Genomic DNA, 21449 nt, shown 5'->3' on the forward strand with positions numbered 1-21449 from the left:
CCTTGAATATTATATACCCTTTTAGGGATAGATTTCAAATAGCTCTGATATAGCAGAAACCACTAAATTATGAAATTGCTAAATTGGGAATTGTACTTCAACCCAGAACAAAAAATGTGCTTTGACGGACACTAAATAACTTTCCCAGCTACAACAGGACAGCGGTAACGAGAGATTTAGCGGGATATAAATTTGAGGCCTAGTATTTAGGCGCTGGGTGACAGGTATGGGTTTAGTGACAGAATTAGACTTGGAAATACACAGTAGCGGGTGTGTGTGAAGTTATTCTGAATGACCCTATGTGCACCTTCAATATGATCTACCCTTTTAGGGATAGATTTCAAATAGCTCTGATATAGCAGAAACCACTAAATTATGAAATTGCTAAATTGGGAATTGTATTTCAACCCAGAACAAAAAATGTGCTTTGACGGACACTAAATAACTTTCCCAGCTACAACAGGACAGCGGTAACGAGAGATTTAGCAGGATATAAATTTGAGGCCTAGTATTTAGGCGCTGGGTGACAGGTATGGGTTTAGTGACAGAATTAGACTTGAAAATACACAGTAGCGGGTGTGTGTGAAGTTATTCTGAATGACCCAATGTGCACCTTGAATATTATATACCCTTTTAGGGATAGATTTCAAATAGCTCTGATATAGCAGAAACCACTAAATTATGAAATTGCTAAATTGGGAATTGTACTTCAACCCAGAACAAAAAATGTGCTTTGACGGACACTAAATAACTTTCCCAGCTACAACAGGACAGCGGTAACGAGAGATTTAGCAGGATATAAATTTGAGGCCTAGTATTTAGGCGCTGGGTGACAGGTATGGGTTTAGTGACAGAATTAGACTTGAAAATACACAGTAGCGGGTGTGTGTGAAGTTATTCTGAATGACCCAATGTGCACCTTGAATATTATATACCCTTTTAGGGATAGATTTCAAATAGCTCTGATATAGCAGAAACCACTAAATTATGAAATTGCTAAATTGGGAATTGTACTTCAACCCAGAACAAAAAATGTGCTTTGACGGACACTAAATAACTTTCCCAGCTACAACAGGACAGCGGTAACGAGAGATTTAGCGGGATATAAATTTGAGGCCTAGTATTTAGGCGCTGGGTGACCGGTATGGATTTAGTGACAGAATTAGACTGGGATATGGCCAAAAAATAACCACACTATTGCTGGTTAAATGCACTTGGTGACGGGCGCAGCTTGCCCCTGATGTAGTATATGGCCAAAAAATGAACAGACTATTGCTGGTTAAATGCACTTGGTGTCACAGCTTGACCAACCACACTACTGAGGGTTAAATGCACTTGGTGACGGGCGCAGCTTGCCCCTGATGTAGTATATGGCCAAAAAATAAACAGACTATTGCTGGTTAAATGCACTTGGTGTGACAGCTTCACCCTGATGTAGGCTTTAGCCAGAAAACAACCACACCATTGAGGGTTAAATGCACTTGGTGACAGGCGCAGCTTGCCCCTGATTTTGTATATGGCCAAAAAATGAACAGACTATTGCTGGTTAAATGCACTTGGTGTGACAGCTTCACCCTGATGTAGGCTTTAGCCAAAAAACAACCACACCATTGAGGGTTAAATGCACTTGGTGACAGGCGCAGCTTGCCCCTGATTTTGTATATGGCCAAAAAATGAACAGACTATTGCTGGTTAAATGCACTTGGTGTGACAGCTTCACCCTGATGTAGGCTTTAGCCAAAAAACAACCACACCATTGAGGGTTAAATGCACTTGGTCGCAGCTTGTGCTGGCGCACCACAAGACACAAAATGGCCGCCGATCACCCCAGAAAAATGTGACTGACAAACGGTCTGGGCAGCCTAAAAACAGTGAGCAATTGAGGATCAGCAGCTCAATGATCCACAGCTGCAGATCGATCAGTTAATCAAGTCCTTTGGAGGAGTTAATCTGCCTAATCTCGCCCTACTGTCGCAGCCGCAACCTCTCCCTACGCTAATCAGAGCAGAGTGACGGGCGGCGCTATGTGACTCCAGCTTAAATAGAGGCTGGGTCACATGGTGCTCTGGCCAATCACAGCCATGCCAATAGTAGGCATGGCTGTGACGGCCTCTTGGGGCAAGTAGTATGACGCTTGTTGATTGGCTGCTTTGCAGCCTTTCAAAAAGCGCCAAGAAAGCGTCACAAAAGCGCCAAGAAAGCGACGAACACCGAACCCGAACCCGGACTTTTACGAAAATGTCCGGGTTCGGGTCCGTGTCACGGACACCCCAAAATTCGGTACGAACCCGAACTATACAGTTCGAGTTCGCTCATCCCTACTGTCAAGGATGAAATGGGAGCTGTCAAGCACAAACTGGCGATTAGAGATGAGTGAATCGAATCCCACAAAGTGGAATCCGATCCGAATTTCAGGATAAATTTGATTCGCCTAGAAGCCGAATTTTCTTGTGCTTTGTGTCAGAGAATCAATTTAACCTGAAATAGTATAAAAAAACTAAAAAATTCAAACTTACCTCCTCCATTTGCTCACGAAAGGGAGCCAGCCTCCATCTTGCTTGAAGATCTTGGCCGAAATCCTGTGCAGCGCGAGATTACATTATCACGCCGGCCGGTGTGATGACGTCATACGCCACCACGCCAGCCGGCGTGATGATGTAATCTCGCGCCGCACAGGATTTCGGCCGAGATCTTCAAGCAAGATGGTGGCGGCCGGCCCGTCGTGAGCAAATAGAGGCAGTAAGTTTTATTTTATTTTTTTATTGTCTGAATGCAGCATCTGAGGGGTACAGTAACGGGGGCAGCGCTATTGCAGCTCCCTGTCATTGCACCCCCTACTTACAAAAAAAATGCACTTTGTGACGAAGTAATTAGTCACAAAGAATTTTTGGGTAAAATTCGGCGAATCAGCCGAATCAAACTTTTAAGATATTCGCTCATCTCTACTGGCGATATTAGTTGGCGAATGACAGGAACTACAGAATAAGGGGAAGAGGATACAAAGCACCTATTTAGACCTCCACTCAAGAGCAGGTTCATGAACACAAAGCCACGGAAGTCCCAGGAGGAGAGGAGGAGACAGACTTCAGAGGATCAGGAACGAAATCTCTTCAGTATGAAGCGCTCCTACCTGTAATTTTACAGGTTCAGTGATGAACTGTATGGACTCAGAAAGAACCCTTCCATAGTTGGACAAGTAAGAGGACTCTGCAGGCATTGAACAGGAATCTAATGATGATCTACTAGGCCTTGTTGCAGGAAGTTCCCTACTGATCTGGAATCCAGAAGTGCTGTCTCCATGAATTTAGCATCTCACAATGACAGGGTTACCGTCAGAGTCAGAGAGAGGGGAAGAGGAATTGTGTTCACCTAGGGTCACCTCTCCAACAGATCCTAAGCTTGAGAGTTTGCTGGCTTCAGAGGGTAAGAATGGAAAAGATGTCTAGCACTGCCACAGTAGAAGTTAAGTCCCCTTGTACAACGGTGATCATGTTCTTGTTCAGTCAGCCCGACTTGGTCAACCTGCATGGGTTCTGGCGCAGCAGCAGCCGTGGAAGGCTGTGTGACTGAAGACCGCTGGAAAGAGGACACTGGATGATACGTTCTTCTCTCACTTATTACCTCCTTAGCACATTCCTGGAAGCGCAGATTAATCCGGGTGGCCAGGGAAATAAGATCATCCAGGGTAGAGGGGACATCCTGACCAGCCAGTTCATCCTTAATTTTCCCAGAGACCCTCCCAGAAGGTGGCCACTAAAGCCTCATTATTTCAGCCCAATTTAGAGGCAAGGGTCCAGAACTGGACTGTGTACTGGCCCACCGACTGACTTCATTGTTGTAGCGGCAGTATAGAAGAAGTGTTGCATCCTGGCTTGTCAAACACTGTACGGAAAGCCTCTAGGAAGACCTGTAGATCCATAATAACTCCTCTCCCAGAGTGGGTTGATCCTGTAAGCTGTGACATTAAAAAAGCCACCTTGGCTCGGAGATGAACTGATGCGGCAACAGTTCAAAGTGCAGAGTGCACTGATTAATGGACCCCCTGCACTGTTTAGGATCTTCCTCCAAACATGGTGGAGCTGACAGATGGGGGCTTGATCCTGGAACATATGGAGTCAGCAGAGCAGGAGCTGGAGGTGCAGGGTTGGTGTACATCAGGCTATTAAGGCACACATTCACATTGCTTACTTAGGACAGAATCTGATCCTGATGTTCTCTCTGCTGAGCCATCTCTCAATACAGTTTGGTGAGGCTTGACGAGTTCTGATCAGCAGGGTCCATAGCCTGAGCAAACTGTTATGCAAGCGGGTGTGGACCCACTGCGCCACTGACCAGCTATACCCTGGAGTGACTAAGTAACTACCTGTTCTTTATTAGAGCCTTTGACGGTGAGGATAGGTGTGGGCCATTAGGGTAGGCACCAGACCAGAGCAGTCCCAGGGCCAGTGGCAGCTGACCAAGGGGTCATAGATACCGGTGCAAATCATCGAAGGGAAAGACACGGTCAGGAAGTCTGGAGTCAGGGCAGACAGCAATCAAGCATAATCCAGGGTTTAATTCCAGAGTCAGGAGAAGGCGGCAATCAAGCAAAGTCGAGAAGCAGGGTCCGGTACATAGTAAAGTAGAAACTTCCAAACACCTTCACACAAGGAACTAGACTGGCTAGTGACCAAGATTGCTCAGACGCCTTCCTGAGGCAGGAAGTGCCTTTAAATACCTCCTGCAACCCAGTCATAGGCTGAAGAGATAGAGGGCATGCCCATGCTGCCTCACAAAAGGAGGAGAGACACGCCCACGCATGCCCTAACAAACAATACAGTACTCTAAGCGGGAAGGAAGGAAGCTCCGGCATGGGGCGCAGATAAAACAGTTTAAGCTACCTGCTGCCCACGCTTGTCATCACGACTAGAGTTGAGCGGACACCAGGATGTTCGGCCGAACTTGAAAAAAAAAGTTCGGGTTCGGGACCCGGTTAGGTGGACCTTGCCACAGATGGCGTTGTGCAATGCACACTTGATTTTATCCGATACTTGGTTGTGCAGGGAGGGCACAGCTCTCCTGGAGAAGTAGTGGCGGCTGGGAACGACGTACTGTGGGACAGCAAGCGACATGAGCTGTTTAAAGCTGTCCGTCTCCACCAGCCTGAATGACAGCATTTCAATGCTGTCATTCAGGGCCAGGGATCGAGGGTGGCTAGGTGGGAATTTCTGCTTTCTCTCCAAGGTTTGTGAGATGGAGAGCTGAACGCTTCCGTGTGACATGGTGGAGATGCTTGGTGACGGAGGTGGTGGTGTTGGTGGCACATCCTCTGTTTTCGGGGTGGCAGGTGCCAATGTTCCTCCAGAGGCGGAGGAAGAAGCCGAGGCAGCAGCAGAAGAGGGAGCAGGAGGGGCCTGAGCCCTTTCTTGGTTTTGAAGGTGCTTACTTCACTGCAGCCCGTGTCTCGCATGTAGATGCCTGGTCATGAAGGTTGTGCTAAGGTTCAGAACGTTAGTGCCTTGCTTCAGGCTCTGATGGCACAGCGTGCAAACCATTCAGGTCTTGTCGTCAGCACATTGTGTGAAGAAGTGCCATGCCAGGGAACTCCTTGAAGCTGCCTTTGGTGTGTGCTCGGTCCCTGGTGACGGTGGCCAGTAGCAGGCGAACTGTTTTGGCGACGGCTGCTCTGCTTTTGCACCCTGCTCCCTCTTTTGCTATGCTGTTGGCTCGGTCTCACCACTGCCTCTTCCTCCGAACTCTGAAAGTCAGTGGCACAACCTTGATTCCATGTGGGGTCTAGGACCTCATCATCCCCTGCATAGTCTTCCACCCAGTCTTCCTTCCTGACCTCCTTTTCGGTCTGCACACTACAGAAAGACGCAGCAGTTGGCACCTGTGTTTCGTCATCATCAGAGACGTGCTGAGGTGGTATTCCCATATCCTCATCAGGAAACATAAGTGGTTGTGCATCAGTTCAGTTCATTCTATGTCTTCCACCCCTGGGGAAGGGCTAGGTGGATGCCCTTGGTAAACCCTGCCAGCAGAGTCTCCAAACAGCATAAGAGACTGCTGCATTACTTGAGGCTCAAACAGGTTCCCCGATATGCATGGGGGTGATGTGACAGACTGATGGGCATGGTTTTCAGGCGCCACCTGTGTGCTTTCTGCAGAAGACTGGATGGGAGATAATATGAGCGTGCTGGATCCCCTCTCGGCCACCCAATCGACTTGCGCCTGTACTTGCTCAGGCCTTACCATCCTTAGAACGGCATTAGGCCCGACCAAATATCACTGTAGATTCTGGCAGCTACTGGGACCTGAGGTAGTAGGTTCAGTAGGACGTGTAGCTGTGGCAGAACGGCCACGTCCTCTCCCTGCATCAGAGGCTCCTTCAACACCACCACCACGACCATGACAGCGTCCCTTATTAGATGTTTCCCTCATAGTTAGCGTTCACCAAGCAAAGTAAAAAGTGGTTGAGTCTGTTAAAAATAATTATCCGCCAATAAAAACCCTAATATAGGGTATTATACCAAAAAAATTTTTTTTACTCGATATGACAGCGGTATTTGTGGCCTAAATTTCACAGTAACTTATGCACCTCTAATCCCAGATCTGCAGTATATCAGAGTTTTTTTTAACCCCAGTAAGCAAAAGCCGTATTTGTGGCCTAAATTTCACCTATAATCACAGATGTGCATACTGCACATCTGTGATTATAGGTGAAATTTAGGCCACAAATACGGCTTTTTAAAACACTGTTTTTTCCACCCCAGTATGCAAAAGCTGTATTTCTGGCCTAAAATGAACAGTCCCTTATGCACCTATAATCCTAGATGTGCACTATATGAAACATTTTTTTTTTTTTCACCCAGTATGCCCCAGTATGAGAAAGCCGTATTTCTGGCCTTAATTGAACAGTCACTTATGCAGCAATAATTCTAGATGTGCACTATATGAAACAGAGTTTTTTTTTTCACCCCAGTATGAGAATGCTGTATTTCTGGCCTAAATTGAACAATCACTTATGCACCTATAACAGACACCCCAACCTGCAAAAACTCATTTCAGGGAGTTGCACTTCTCATTTCCGGGAGGTTTTCTTTTTTTTTTCTTTCACAAACTTTTTATTACATTTTCCAAACATATGCAGTATCTGCACACTTTGCTCTATGGTGTGGAGGACTGGGCTCATTACCCTGCCCCAAATTATCATATTTATGTATATGATTAAAGGGATTCTGTCACCACCTATAAGCCCTGTGAGCTAAACATATGCTCATGTCCAGGGTAGCATTCTGATTTCTAAGGTGGCCTTATAAAAGCTATTTGTGGCTTTATTCTGCGGAAAAACAGGTTTTATTAACCTGTCAATCATTGAATTAAGGTGCCTAAGCAGGGGAGGTCTGTGGATGCATGGTGCCCGGCCGCACGCATTGCCGTTCGTGCCCAGCGCCGCCTTCTACTCCTCAGTGCCGCCTCTCCCTCTCCCTCCCTCTCCCTCCCTCTCCCCCCTCCCGCTTTGAGATCCTGCGCACAGGCTCAGCCTGATGCGCCATTGCGGACTGCTGCCATCAGCTTCTTCTTGCACTGTGCGCACGCGCCGGGAAGGGGACACTGCTACCGGTTGGCGGAAAGGTTTACTGCGAGTAAACCTTTCCGGGATATATTGTTTCACATGCGGGTATCAGGGAGCCGCTATCTAATAGCGGGAGACTCCCTGAACGTCTGGGAGACTTGAGATCCCTGCTATAATTCTAGATGTGCACTATATGAAACAGAGTTTTTTTCTACTCCAGTGTCTCAAAGCAGTATTTTTGGACTTGCAGACATGCAGATATCCTGTGCTGGTGCACTATTGTTGCATAAAATGGCTGGCGATTATGTATTGACTAACTGAAGGAAAAAAACTTCGTTTTCAGCAGTAGTTGGCTCAGGGCAGGCTTAAAACAATTGTGCACTGCACTCACAAAACACATTTGCTGTAGATCGCTGGGTAAAAAAGCAGTTCTTCATAAGATTCCTCCCTGATCTCTCCCTCACAGCAGCTGCAGCCTATCCCTACACTAATCCGAGCAGAGTGACGGGTGGCGCTACGTGACTCCAGCTTAAATAGAGGCTGGGCCACATGCTGCAGTTGGCCAATCACAGCCATGCCAATAGTAGGCATGGCTGTGATGTCTTTTTGGGCCAAGTAGTACGACGCTTGCTGATTAGCTGCCTTGCAGCCTTTCAAAAAGCGCCCTAAAAATCGCCGAACATCGAACCCGAACTTTTACGTAAATGTCAGGGTGCCGAAAAACCTAATGTTCGGTACAATTACGACGCATGGCAGCAAGGGGGAGTGAGCGAGCATGGCACCCGTGCCCATATGTAGGGGCAGCTGTGCAGTTACAGAGTCTTGGGAATAAATTGATAAAGGGAGAGATCTCTGTATTGATCTATTTATATATCGTTATTACATTTCCTCTCAATTGCCTTTTTTCTAAGCTAATTAACCCTAAGTACTGTAGTCTACTTATTACAATTCAATAAATGCTATAATATACATCTGATTAACTTATTAATTGAAGAAACTTTTAAACAGGTTTTTTTAAAGCACAATTGGATAGTGACTTCATCAAAAATATACACTGACCATTATGCTTCAAAATACATCCCTGTATGGTTTGGTAGACTTAACAAAAGAAACTTTTTAACAGCTTTTTTTTTTTTTTAAACATAAAAATGCACAGTTGGACAGTGTCCTGTGGAACTATGTTTAAAAATCATCAGCCAGTACATATTTTTTAGATGATTGGGCTGCTAGCAGGCTCAGGCTGACATTAGAAAAAAGGAGCACTGTAGCTTTAAATATTGATATGCAATGCAAGCAGGCAATCAATGTATGTAATTAGCTGGCTGCAGCGAACACACAGTACAACAACTAAATTGACCCTTGTCCTGTTCATAGCTAAACCTCTCTATCAATTAATGAAATCAATCTATCGAACTAAATCCCCAAATCTTTCCCTATAAGAACCTGAACTTGCTGTATTGTTTGCGCATCTAAATACACTGTATAATAGACTGTATGTGCTTTGTCTGTGGCAGAGATATCCTGTAAAAGCTCAGCATGCAAATTGCTTTGCTGCTTGGGATCAGCCTAAGACACACTAATCAAATCTCAAAAATGTTGGCTTCATTTGAAAGTTTACATTTTGGGGAAATTATAAACAAATTGGATTAGTTTTGGGTCAGTTCACTAATCTGTGTTAGTAAAGGTGGGTTCACATCAGAGTTATGTATTCCGTTATGGCTTTCCGTTATAACATGGTCATAACGGAAAATAACGGAATCCATAAGAGGGAAGTCAAAATGGAAGCCTTTAAGAGGCATTCCGTTTTGATCTGTCATAAAAGAAGTCTATGGGAATCATAACGGTTCTGTCTGGTTTCCGTTATACAATACGGAAAACAAAGTCCTGTCGACAAGCCATAACGGAATACATAACGCTGATCCACCCTAAGAGATTACCCGTGTTCAACTCTGTGGACTATGTATGCATTGTATAAGTAATAGGCAGGGGCTATGGGGCCCAGGGCATGAGGGGGCCCAGTTGGGATCATCCCCTCTTCTACTGGGGGTGAAAACTTGGTGAGGAATCTACCCTTCAGCGTTTTTGTTTTCCGGTATTGAGTTCCATCCTAAAAACCGGAAAAAAAACTGATTAGTTTTATCCTAATGCATTCTGAATGGAAAGCATTCCATTCAGTATGCATCAGGATGCATCAGTTCAGTCCCTCTTATGTTTTTTGGCCAGAAAAAATACCTCAGCATGCTGCAGTTTTCTCTCCGGCCAAAAATCCTGAACACTTGCCGGAATGCTGGATCCGGCATTAATTTCCATTGAAATGCATTGATGCTGGATCCGGCCCCAAGTGTTCCGGCAAAACGGATCCGTTCTTTCCATCTACGCATTCGCAAACCATTAAATATGTGAAAAAAATAAATACAGAATCCGTTTTTCCGGTTGACAACCAGAAAGATGGATCCGGTATTTCGACGCATTTGTGAGACAGATCCGCATCCGGATCCGTCTCACAAATGCATCAGTTTGCGTCCAGATTGCGGCAATGGAACTGCTTGCTGGAATCCTTTGCCGTAAGTGTGAAAGTACCCTCAAAGAAAAAACTTTTAGCAAACGAAGCAGTGGAAAAAAATGGCCCAAGGGTCATTAAAAGGGGTTTAGGTGGAAACCCTTCTGTCCTGTGTGGGGGATCTGGTTTGATCCTTGCTATGGGGCGCTTCCTTCTCTATGTACGCCACTGGTAATGGGAAATGGCAAGTTTAATTTATTCAGCTTAATAATGTTTGACAAAAAACAATCATATATTTTTCTTACCTTGACAGTGTACGTGTTATCCATGGAAAACCTCCAACAGAGGGAACAGACTCTTCCATCAAGGAATGCGACTTTACGAAATTGAGCACGTCATCAGGAAGACTTCGAGAAGAATTATAGGGCATGGAAGGGCCAATACAGCAACCTGGGCTGCACAGCAATCCGTGAAACAAATAAAACATTGTAGTGAAAATAAATTAGCTTTGTAATTAAATATATTCAAATTAAAACAAATGAATAACATACATATGTAATAAGTAATATTTGATATAGTACAGTATACTTTATAACCCATAATAAGACTCAGTAAAGGGATTAAAAGTGTCATCTTGTTGCATCATCATTTGTTACTTTGCTGAAAAATAAGTAAATAAACTATAAAAAGATTATTTTGTTCATTAATTGGGGTGCTGTTTTAAAAAAAAACTACACAAACATTTTGACAAAAAAAACTAATATCCTCATAGACACTGATTATACAGGTAAAATGATAATTTTTATAACATTATAATTTAATTTAACACAAAGAATTTAATAGACTCGATGTAATACTGATCTATGTAAAATAAGCTGATGGTGTATTTAAATAGCTATAGTATATTCAGGTCGGGACGAGTTCCAACTAAATCCACTATACAAATCCAATATGCAGTGAAGGTCCAAGAGTGGTGTTGGTGTTGTATATCATATACAGTTTAAGGAAGGTTGCATTCAAAATTCAGCAGAACAGTCAGTATATATCTTTATTAGCTTAGGTCCCTGTTGATAGACAATCCTACAGACTGGCTAATTCTGGCACAGAATTATGTACAATGTACATTGTTTGTACAGTGCTAATTTTTATTTTACTGTTCCTTAACACCTTATAAACTTTGCTCTAATGATAAGCAATTCCTCCAGGACCAAAGCTTGTATGGTATCTGAAACAAGTGGCTTGTTTATTCTACTGAACTTCATGAGCTAAGAGGTTGAAACCTGTACTTACAACTCCAGTACATGCCAATTGTTCCTCATATTCATGAGGTTTTGGCCCCTCCCACATGCTGCAGATTGCAGTATGAAAAATAACAATTAACAGTAAGAGGTTGGGGAGATCCGGGAGCTCAACAGCATGTTCTACAGCTCTTGGGACTTAGGTGTTAGGGCACCAGTAAATGGTGACAGAATCCATTTAACCCCTTCAAGACCAAGCCAGTTTTCACCATAAGGACCAAGTCACATTTTGCAAATCTGACATGTTTCAGTTTATGCGGTAATAACTCTGGAACGTTTTTACTTATATAAGCGATTCTGAGATTGTTTTCTTGTGACATATTTTACTTCATGTTAGTGGTAAATTTGAGTCAATATGTTTCACCTTTATTTATAAAACAAATCCCAAATTTACAGAATATTTGAAAAAATTCTACATTTTTGAAATTTGAATGTATCTGCTTTTAAAGCAGATTGTGATACCTCATAGATCATGTTATAGTTTTATAAAGCAGATGATTATGGATGCGCTGATACCTTACATGTCTACTTTTTTACATGTATTTCAGTTTTACACATTAAAAGCATTTTTAAAGAAAAATAAATCATGTTTTAGTGTCTCTATTTTCTAAAAAGCCATATATTTTTATTTATTTTTTACCAAAATTTTTTATTGCCATGACAAAAGACAAAGTATCAATACATCAGCATTGCTCAATCAGACAAATACTTGTTCATTTCACAATTTGCATTGGATTCATTCTTGTCATAGCCAAACATCAAAATTTTTTTTTTACACCCCTTCCTACCTATCCCCTTTCCCTTCCATACCCCCACCCTCTAGACTATCTCTTTCCTTTCTCCGGGCATAACCCCTTCAACTCTTATTCCCTTGTAAGACCTCATATTCAGACTTTTAGATCCCCCAACTGGCCCTTCAAATCTTCTTGTAGGTACCATGCTGTGAGTTTAAAGGGATCCATCAGTGTGGAATATTCTGATTTAGGAACATAATGTAAAACGAATACCCTCCATGTTTTGTATAGTTTTTTCCCCAGTATTTATTTTCTGGTGGTAGCATCACGCCATTCTAATTTAAATAAATGCTTGATTCGACCTAACAACATTTCTGAACTGGGGATGTCTGCTGACAACCACAATGTCAGGATGCATCTTTTTGCTTCCAGCATTATCTTATGTTCAAGTATAGACAAACCCTTCTCCTCCCTACCCCCTCACTTTCCGTTGTCTCTTTTGTTTCTGCTTGAAATATTACTAATAATGGCGATAGTTCCGACCGGTGATTACCGAGCCGTTTCAGGATTGAAAATACTTGAGACCAGAATCTGCGCAATCTGGGGCATGCCCAAAGCCCGTGGTATAAATCTGTCCCTGGAGTGCCATATTTAGGACAAGCGGTAATTCTATCTGGTCTAGCTGACGAAAATGATAAGTCAAACCCATATATTGCCCTATGAAGAATCTTGAACTGGGTTTCCCTCATCTGCTCATTAGGGACAGCTTTATATACTGCCTGAATACCTGACCGAGCAACTGTCTCGATCTCCGTCACACCCAGTTGAGTTTCCTATTTTTTGTACAAAGTCGCAGCAAAGGAATCCTCCCAGGTAGCCCTAAGTATGTTATATCCCTGAGATAGACATCTTATTCTTATGCCCAGAAATAAGTCAAACTTGTTCCGCTGCCATTCAGTAGATAAGTCCCTTATTAAGCCCTTAACATAGCTTTGCACCTGTAAATAGGGAAACACAACTGGTACCTGTAGGTTCCATTTCTCCTCCAATTCACCTGGCGATGCCCATCTAGCTTCTCTTTCATGTATTATATCCTAGTAACTCCACTGGTCGCCCAGGATTGAAATGATTTTGCACTGTGTCCTGGAGGGAAGTTCGGATTACCCTTTAATGGTAGGTGTTTTGAAAACTGGTAAGAGAGGCCGAAAAGCTTTCTCACATTTTTCCACGCAATAATTGTGTCTCGGAGTATCAGCGAACTCCTTGCTATCTGCGGGAGATTTGATATCTTCGTGTGCAAGAGGGCCATCAAGTTCCATGGAGACGTCAGCTGGCGTTCTATACGTAAATTAGAATAAAACGATGTCAAGTTAGCCCAATCTAATATATGTCTGCTAAGGCACGCTAAATTGTAACCTCTTAGGTCTGGGAAATTGAGTCCTCCCTGCTTCTTCTTCAACTTCAGCTTCTTTAAAGTGATTCTCGCCTTTTTCCCTCCCCAGAGAAAATGTATAAAACTTTTCTCAAGGTCTGTAATATCTGTGTGTCGTAGAAGCAAGGGTATAGTTTAAAGAGGGTACATCAGCTTCGCCGCCCTCATCATTTTGATCAGATGGCAACGCCCCATCAGGGAAAGGGGTAAATTTTTCCATCTGTTTAGATCACTTTTAATTTTAGAGAACAAGGGTAGGTAATTCAATCTATATATGGATGTGGTGATTTTCCTATTTTAATCCCCAGGTATGTAAGTTGTGTCGACGGTTTATCAATACCATATCCCAAGGAGCCGATATAAACCCCATCATCACCCTGTGCCAAAGGAAGTAATTCACATTTGGACCTGTTTACTGAGTACCCTGAATATCTTCCGAAATCGCTCAGTAGCTCCATCACTCTCCCTAGGTGTTGTTTTGATCGGGCCAAAAATAAGATTATATCATCTGCAAACAATGCCGCTTTTGCCTGAGACCCTCCCACCTTAATACCTTCAAATACATTGGATTCACACAATTCTCTAGCTAGTGGTTCCAGGGCTAGATTAAATAAAAGGGGAGATAGGGGGCATCCCTGGCGAGTGCCCTTCTGAAGATTGAAGAGTTTAGAGAGGAAGCCCTGAGTATAGACCCACGCTTTCGGGGTACAGTACATCTGGGACAAATATGTCCTAAAAGCTCCAGTAAAGCCCATCTTATCTAGTAAAGCTCCCATCCATGCCCACCGTACGTTATCAAATGCCTTCTCAGCGTCTAGGGTGAGCATGGATGGGAACTCCCCCTTTACTGCAAGATGTTGCACCCTGTCCAGAACAGTCAAAACAGTCCTTATATTAATCACTGCAGACCTACCTTGTATGAATCCTACCTGTTCTTGTCCTATTAGCTGAGGCAAAAACGTAGCCAAGCGATCAGCAACAATCTTGGCCATCAATTTCGCTTCGACATTTATTAAAGAAAAGGGCCTATATGAACCCGATGTCAAGGGGTCTTTCCCCGGCTTGGGCAACAGCTTAATATATGACATATTCTCATTGTCTAATGGCATACAGCCCTGGAGGACACGATTAAACAGTTCCAGCAAAACAGGGGATATTTGGTCTTTAAGAGCCTTAAAGTATTTCCCAGTGTATCCATCGGGGCCTGGGGCCTTAGAACTACCTAGGTGTTTAATGGCCCCCGTAATTCCTGTAAGGAAATGTTTGCATTTAAAAATGGAGTTGTTCTTCAGTTAAACTGGGCAATTTAACCCTATTTAAAATAGCGTCTGTCAAGTCGCATTGTGCCTCATCTTTATATAATGCCTCGTAATAAGATCCTACTATAGAATTGATTCCCGCCGGATCATGACACAAGTTGCCTTCAGCATCTTTCAAACAGGCAATATATTGGGGGGGTTCTCATCCCTTTGGCAAGATTTGCTAATATCCTCCCCGACTTATTACCGTACTTGTACAGCTTTGTTTCTATTTCTGACTGTTTTAGAGATTCTTTTTCTCTCACACAATTTTCAAAAGCCTGACGCTCTACCACCCACCTCTGTTTATTTTTTTCAGACGGGTTACTCAAAAAAATGGAGTAAGCTTCCCGCACCCTCTGGCTTAATTTTTCCCCTCATTACTGCTTTTGAAGCATTCCAAAATAGTTTTGGATTGTCTAAATGCGTCTCATTATCGGACTTGAATTCCTCCCACCATATAACTAGTTTTTCTAGAAACTCCTCTCTTGCACACAAATGAGAAGGAAATCGCCAGTTGTAATATGCCCCCCTTGGGTAGGTCTCTAACAAATCTACAGATATCGTTGCGTGGTCTGATATAACAATATCGCCAATCTCCGCTTCCACCACCCTATGCGATAATGAGTGATATAGTAGTATGTAATCAATCCGTGACCAAGATGATTATGTGTTCGAGTAGAATGTATAACTACGGTCATACGGATGGAGTTGGCGCCATGGATCTATCAAACCAGCTCCCCCCATCATTGGCTGGAGCATGTTATCTTGCGGGCCATCAATTCCTACCCTGTCCCCTTCTCGTCTTCTGTCCTCCTCCCCTCTGACAACTGAATTAAAGTCACCTCCTATGATCTTATGCTGACATGCATCCCCCAACACCCTCGTTTCTAGTTCTCTAAATAACGTACCATTATTCGTATTTGGGCCATAAACATTGTAAATACCATACTGTGTGTCCTGGACCTAAATAAGCACTTGCGCCCATCTGCCCATTTTATACGCAGAATGTCCTATGACGGTACAATTAAGGCTACTTTCACACTAGCGTTCGTCGGTCCGCTCGTGAGCTCCGTTTGAAGGGGCTCACGAGCGGACCCGAACGCAGCCGTCCAGCCCTGATGCAGTCTGAATGGAGCGGATCCGCTCAGACTGCACCAGTCTGGCGGCGTTCAGCCTCCGCTCCGCTCGCCTCCGCATGGACAGGCGGACAGCTGAACGCTGCTTGCAGCGTTCGGGTGTCCGCCTGGCCGTGCGGAGGCGTGCGGATCCGTGCGGATCCGTCCAGACTTACAATGTAAGTCAATGGGGACGGATCCGTTTGAAGATGCCACAATATGGCTCAATCTTCAGGCGGATCCGTCCCCCATGGACTTTACATTGAAAGTCTGGACGGATCCGTACGAGGCTATTTTCACACTTAGCTTTTATATGCTAAAATAATGCAGACGGATCCGTTCTGAACGGAGCCTCCGTCTGCATTATTATGATCGGATCCGTTCAGAACGGATCCGATCGAACGCTAGTGTGAAAGTAGCCTAAGTTGTTTATTAATTAGAATTAGTACACCCGCTTTCCTGTTATATGAGGGGGAACCTAGTACCGTACCCACCCATAACCTCTTCATCCTGTCGAAATCATTCTCATCCAGGTGAGTTTCCTGGAGGAGAACAATGTCAGGTTTGAGTTTCTTTAGATGTCGAAGAATCATCCATCTTTTGTGCGGCGACTGCAGACCCTTTATATTCCATGAAATAATCTTCATCTTTAGCTTTGCTTAAACTGTCCCTAATAGCCGAGATAAAAAAAAGACGTTCAGTGAGGACAAAAGGTATGAATTAGCAAATTCCAAACCCCTGTTCAACTTCTCCCTCCCTACCCCCCCAATTCCCACTACCTAACAGTTAGAGCAGCCACTAACTTTAGTTGTGCTACTGAAACATCCTTTTTTCTGGGTTGCGGCCCCCGTCCTCCTTCCTGACCCAGGAAACTGCTAAGCCCACAGCCTCTCATACCGAGGGACAATGTGAATACTGATAACAACACATATTAATGAACTGGCATTAACAGGAGTATATAACCCCCAACATTGACATTTAACAATATCGCCCACTCCATATCTTTGGCGTTAAAGGGCAAAACCTCACTTTAACTAGAGGTGCAACCGTAACATCAAGGTCCCCCAAAGTATTAAGGGATGTACGTGCTTCACCATGGCACATGCTATCAGGTAATCAGTCACCTTCTCGGATACGAACGCTCATCTCTCCTGGGAGAGCACTGGACATCTGTTCCGGTTCGCCGGTCTCTGTCACGGCGTTCCTGGCCTGGTTCTTGAGAGTTGTTCCTTCGCCGTTCCCCCGACTGATCTTCCTTGATGCGGCGAATCGGATCTCTTTCTGTGCTCTGTATCTCTCTCCTGCCGACGGTTCTGTAAAGTGTCCATCATTTCTTCTGCCGCTGAAGGTTCGTGGAATATGATAGTAGAACCATCCGCATGAGTAACTTGCAATTTTGCCGGGTATATAAGTTGGAGTTTGATTTGCCTCACATGCAGTATGGAGCAAACTCTCTCCTTCTCTTCGCCACTGCTGCTGAATAGTCAGCAAATAGTAGAATATTGTGGCCTAGGAGCTTAAGGGGACCTTTTCTGGTTCTGTATGCTTTAAGTATGGCTTCTTTATCACAGTAATCTAGGTCCTTCATTATCACTTGGCGCGGCCTAAGAGGAGCACGGCGTGACCCGCCGGGTCTCTTAAGTTGTGATTCCTCTGGGGGGGCCAATTCTATGCACTCTTTCCACCTTATGGTGCCCTTCCACCCCCAAAACCCGGGGGAGATCTAATTCGCAGAGTTCCTTTAAATCCTGTGGTTTTATGGATTCAGGCAAGCCAATAAGACGTAAATTGTTTTGTCGTGACCTATTTTCCAGGTCTTCCACCCTGTCCAACAAAATCGTATTTTGCTTGAAAATTCACTTGGTATTCTCACGCTCCAGAGATTGGGTTCTCTGCTCCAGCTCCTCCAGCTTAGCATCATGTTGATGGATGGTTTCATGCAGCTGTTGCAGGGACGCTGACAGAGTCTTTGTCAGGGTATCCCTGATATCCAGAGCTAGATAAGTGACCACTTCAATAGCAAGCGACTTATAGTCGATCCCTTGTGTCACAGTGGTGATTGAATGTTGTACAGGAGACTCACCCCTGTCCTGCACCTGTGGCACTGATTCCGGTGAGGGAGGGCGCGACTCCGCCATCTTGCCCTCAGTGTCTCCCGCGCTACCCGACATGGTAATCTTCAGGCTGCCGCTTCTCAGGAGATATCGATCCATGTAAGGGGCTCTGTGGCCGGCTAGAGACTGTGGTTATCAGGCAGGTAACTTTCCCACCCCAGTGAACAAGGCAGGGAATCGGTTTTCAGTCGGGCGGGTGCCGGAGCTCCTTCACTCCGCTGCTGGCATCCCAGCGCCAGAACCGGAAGTCGCCATATTTTTTTATCTTTTGGGCAATTGTCTTAGGTAGGGTCTAATTTTTTTGTGGGAAGAGATGACTGTTTGATTGGTACTATTTTGGGGTACATATGTCTTTTTGATCTCTTTGATTGACACTTTTTGTGATGTAAGGTGACCAAAAAATGGCAGTTTTTATTTTTATTTTTTTACAGCATTCATCTGAGGTGGAAGAGTATGCGACATTCGTTACGGACATGGCAATACCTAACATGTCTGTTTTTTATTTATTTATTTTTATGGTGAGTGGGCTTTTTTTACTTGAAACGTTATTTTTTTTATTACGAAAAAACACTTTTTTCACTTTTTTTACTTTTACTTGAATTTATTTTTTTACCTTTTCAGGGTTTGATCCCTGTTTCAATTCAGTACAATACATTATGTATTGTACTGAATTCAACTGTCAGCGTCTTACACAGTAAGGCCTCATGCACACGACCGTTGTGTGCACCCGTGGCCGTTGTTCCGTTTTCCGTGATTTTCTGTGGATCCATTGACTTTCAATGGGTCCGTTGAAAACTTGGAAAATGCACCGTTTGTCATCCGCCTCCGTGTATCCTGTCCGTCAAAAAAATAGGACCTGTCCTATTTTTTTGACGGACAACGGTTCACGGACCCATTCAAGTCAATGGGTCCGTGAAAAAACAAGGATGCACACAAGATTGGCATACGTGTCCATGATCCATGGCCGTAGGTTACTTTCATACAGACGGATCCGAAGATCTGTCTGCATAAAAGCTTTTTCAGAGCTGAGTTTTCACTTAGTGAAAACTCAGATCCGACAGTATATTCTAACGGCACCTGAGGGGTTAATTGTGCTGATCACAGCCCCCTGTAAGAGATCAGGTGCTGCCAGGCAGCAGGGGGCAGTCATGTACACAGTTTGTAGTATATTCTAACTAGAAGCGTCCCCATCACCATGGGAACGCCTCTGTGTTAGAATATACTGTCGGATATGATTTTTCACGATGTAACTCAAATCCGATGGTATATTCTAACATAGAGGCGTTCCCATGGTGATGGGGACGCTTCAAGTTAAAATATACCATCGGATTGGAGAAAACTCTGATCCGATGGTATAAAAGGGACTCCTGACTTTACATTGAAAGTCAATGGGGACAGATCCGTTTGCAATTGCACCATATTGTGTCAACGTCAAACGGATCCATCCCCATTGACTTGCATTGTAATTCAGGACGGATCCGTTTGGCTCCGCACGGCCAGGCGGACACCAAAATGACTTTTTTTTCATGTCCGTGGATCCTCCAAAAATCAAGGAAGACCCACGGATGAAAAAAACGGTCACAGATCACGGACCAACGGAACCCCGTTTTGCGGACCGTGAAAAAATACTGTCGTGTGCATGAGGCCTAAGACGCGGACAGTTGCCTAGGAGACCCAGCCTGTGGAAGGCATCGGGGCTGCCATGGCAACCATCGTCCCCCTGTCCGCGCAGCGCTGGGGGCCGATAGAATCAAAGGGAGCCCCCTTCCCTTTGTAAACCCCGTACGTGCCACAGTCAGCACTGACCACGGCATGTGAAAGGGTTAATCCGCCGGCGGATGCAGCAGGGGTCCGGCTATCAGCCAGGCCTGTGCTGCAGATCAGACAGGTGCAGCTCCTGCACTGCCCGTTCACATCACATACATGCACGTGAGGATGCGGCACAAAGCCGCATTCCCTCATGTACATGTACATGAAAATGCGTGAAGGGGTTAAAATGCATCTATTACTATAATACACCTATTGAAATTAATATTTTACATTAAGAAAATTATACTAGTGGGTGTAGTTTCATCCATTAACCAACCATGCAAAGTGCCCTACAGTAGGGCTGAAAAGTAAGCACTTCCTGGTTCTGTGGAGTCTTCATAGTATATTACATAATCCCAATCAGCCCTTGGAAAAAGCAGCTAAAGAGGACAGTGTGAGGAACAGCAAGTACTGTATATAGAAAGAACTGGTCTGTAGAGATGAGTAAATCTATTCGCAAAATCGGAGATTCGTTATGAATCTCAGATTTTTTAGGCACAAAATCGAACCCAGATCTCTTCTGGTTTGATTCAGACGAATCTTGTAAAACAGTGCCCAGTGCCATTTTTCTGAGGTTTTGACAGTGAGCAAAATCACCAGGGAGGAAGAAGAAGCCCTGTCGCATGACTAGGTTGGCCACTGGCTTCACACTAGAAAGTCAGACCTCACCGGCCACACCCCAAACCACACCCACAATGCACAAAACCATGCCTCCAAACCATGTGAAGCCACGGCCTCACCGCCAGCTGGAAAAACACAGGGGTGGAGAGGGTAGAATTTTCAGACGAGGGGAAGGTGAGCTGGGGGCAACCGGGGCACTTCTTTCCCCCTCAGTCAGCCACAGGGAGCCATGTCTGCGGCTCTAGTGACTGACTGGTGGTGAGAGAAGCTTCAGTCAGTTGCTGCAGCTCACGCTCAGACAGCGCAATGCTACTGTCTGAGCGTGAGCTACTGAAAGGGTGGAGATCCCTGTGTCTGTTCCTGGCACTGCGCCGGATAGAGGACAGGGAGCCATATAACTAGACGTCTGGCCACCCTACACATGACTCAGACAGGAACTGGAGGAGGGCTTGCTCTGATTGGCTCAGAGCATGACAAACAGCCTCTACGAGTCATTGTGTGCTTAGTCTTTGACCAGAGAGAACCATCTCTGCAGGAGGGCAATTATCTAGTGCTAGGGAATATATTAGGGAGAGATTAGGGCTAGTAGTAGTAAGGAGAAGAATTGGGTAGTGGGTATTTTAGCAGGGAGAGAAAATTCTAAAAGTTTAGGAATAATTTAGGGACAAGAGGTGCCTAGCTGCGCAGTGAAGAGTTAGGGCTGGCTGGCCCTTGCAGTGCAACCTATCCTAGCCACAGTTTATATAAGTAAGCGCACATAAGCAATCGATAGTGTTCGGTCAACACCAGGCAGGAGAACATTGCAGTCAGTTGCGGCCAAGCAATAACCGCAGTTTGCAGCGGCAACAATAAAGTAGGTAGTTACACCTGACACTGTATCAGATCTTTTTTCTTCTTTTTTTTTTCATTATGAAAGTTTAACCATTATTTGGAGGGTGGGTGCAGCACGTCTGTTAATTATAACCAA

The 21449-nt window shown here is 44.5% G+C and overlaps 1 protein-coding gene across 1 annotated transcript in view; it reads right to left on the reverse strand.

Annotated features, from left to right (window-relative positions):
* Positions 1-21449, reverse strand: part of LOC122923801 (semaphorin-6B-like) — a gene marked incomplete at both ends in the record, with an annotated part of 160826 nt that overhangs the window by 52416 nt on the left and 86961 nt on the right. The window contains one exon of the mRNA XM_044274647.1: positions 10364-10513. Coding sequence (XP_044130582.1) covers positions 10364-10513 — 150 coding nt within the window. The remainder of the gene's footprint in view (positions 1-10363; positions 10514-21449) is intronic.

This window comes from Bufo gargarizans, unplaced genomic scaffold (genome assembly GCF_014858855.1).
Source record: "Bufo gargarizans isolate SCDJY-AF-19 unplaced genomic scaffold, ASM1485885v1 original_scaffold_1942_pilon, whole genome shotgun sequence".
NCBI lineage: Eukaryota > Metazoa > Chordata > Amphibia > Anura > Bufonidae > Bufo > Bufo gargarizans.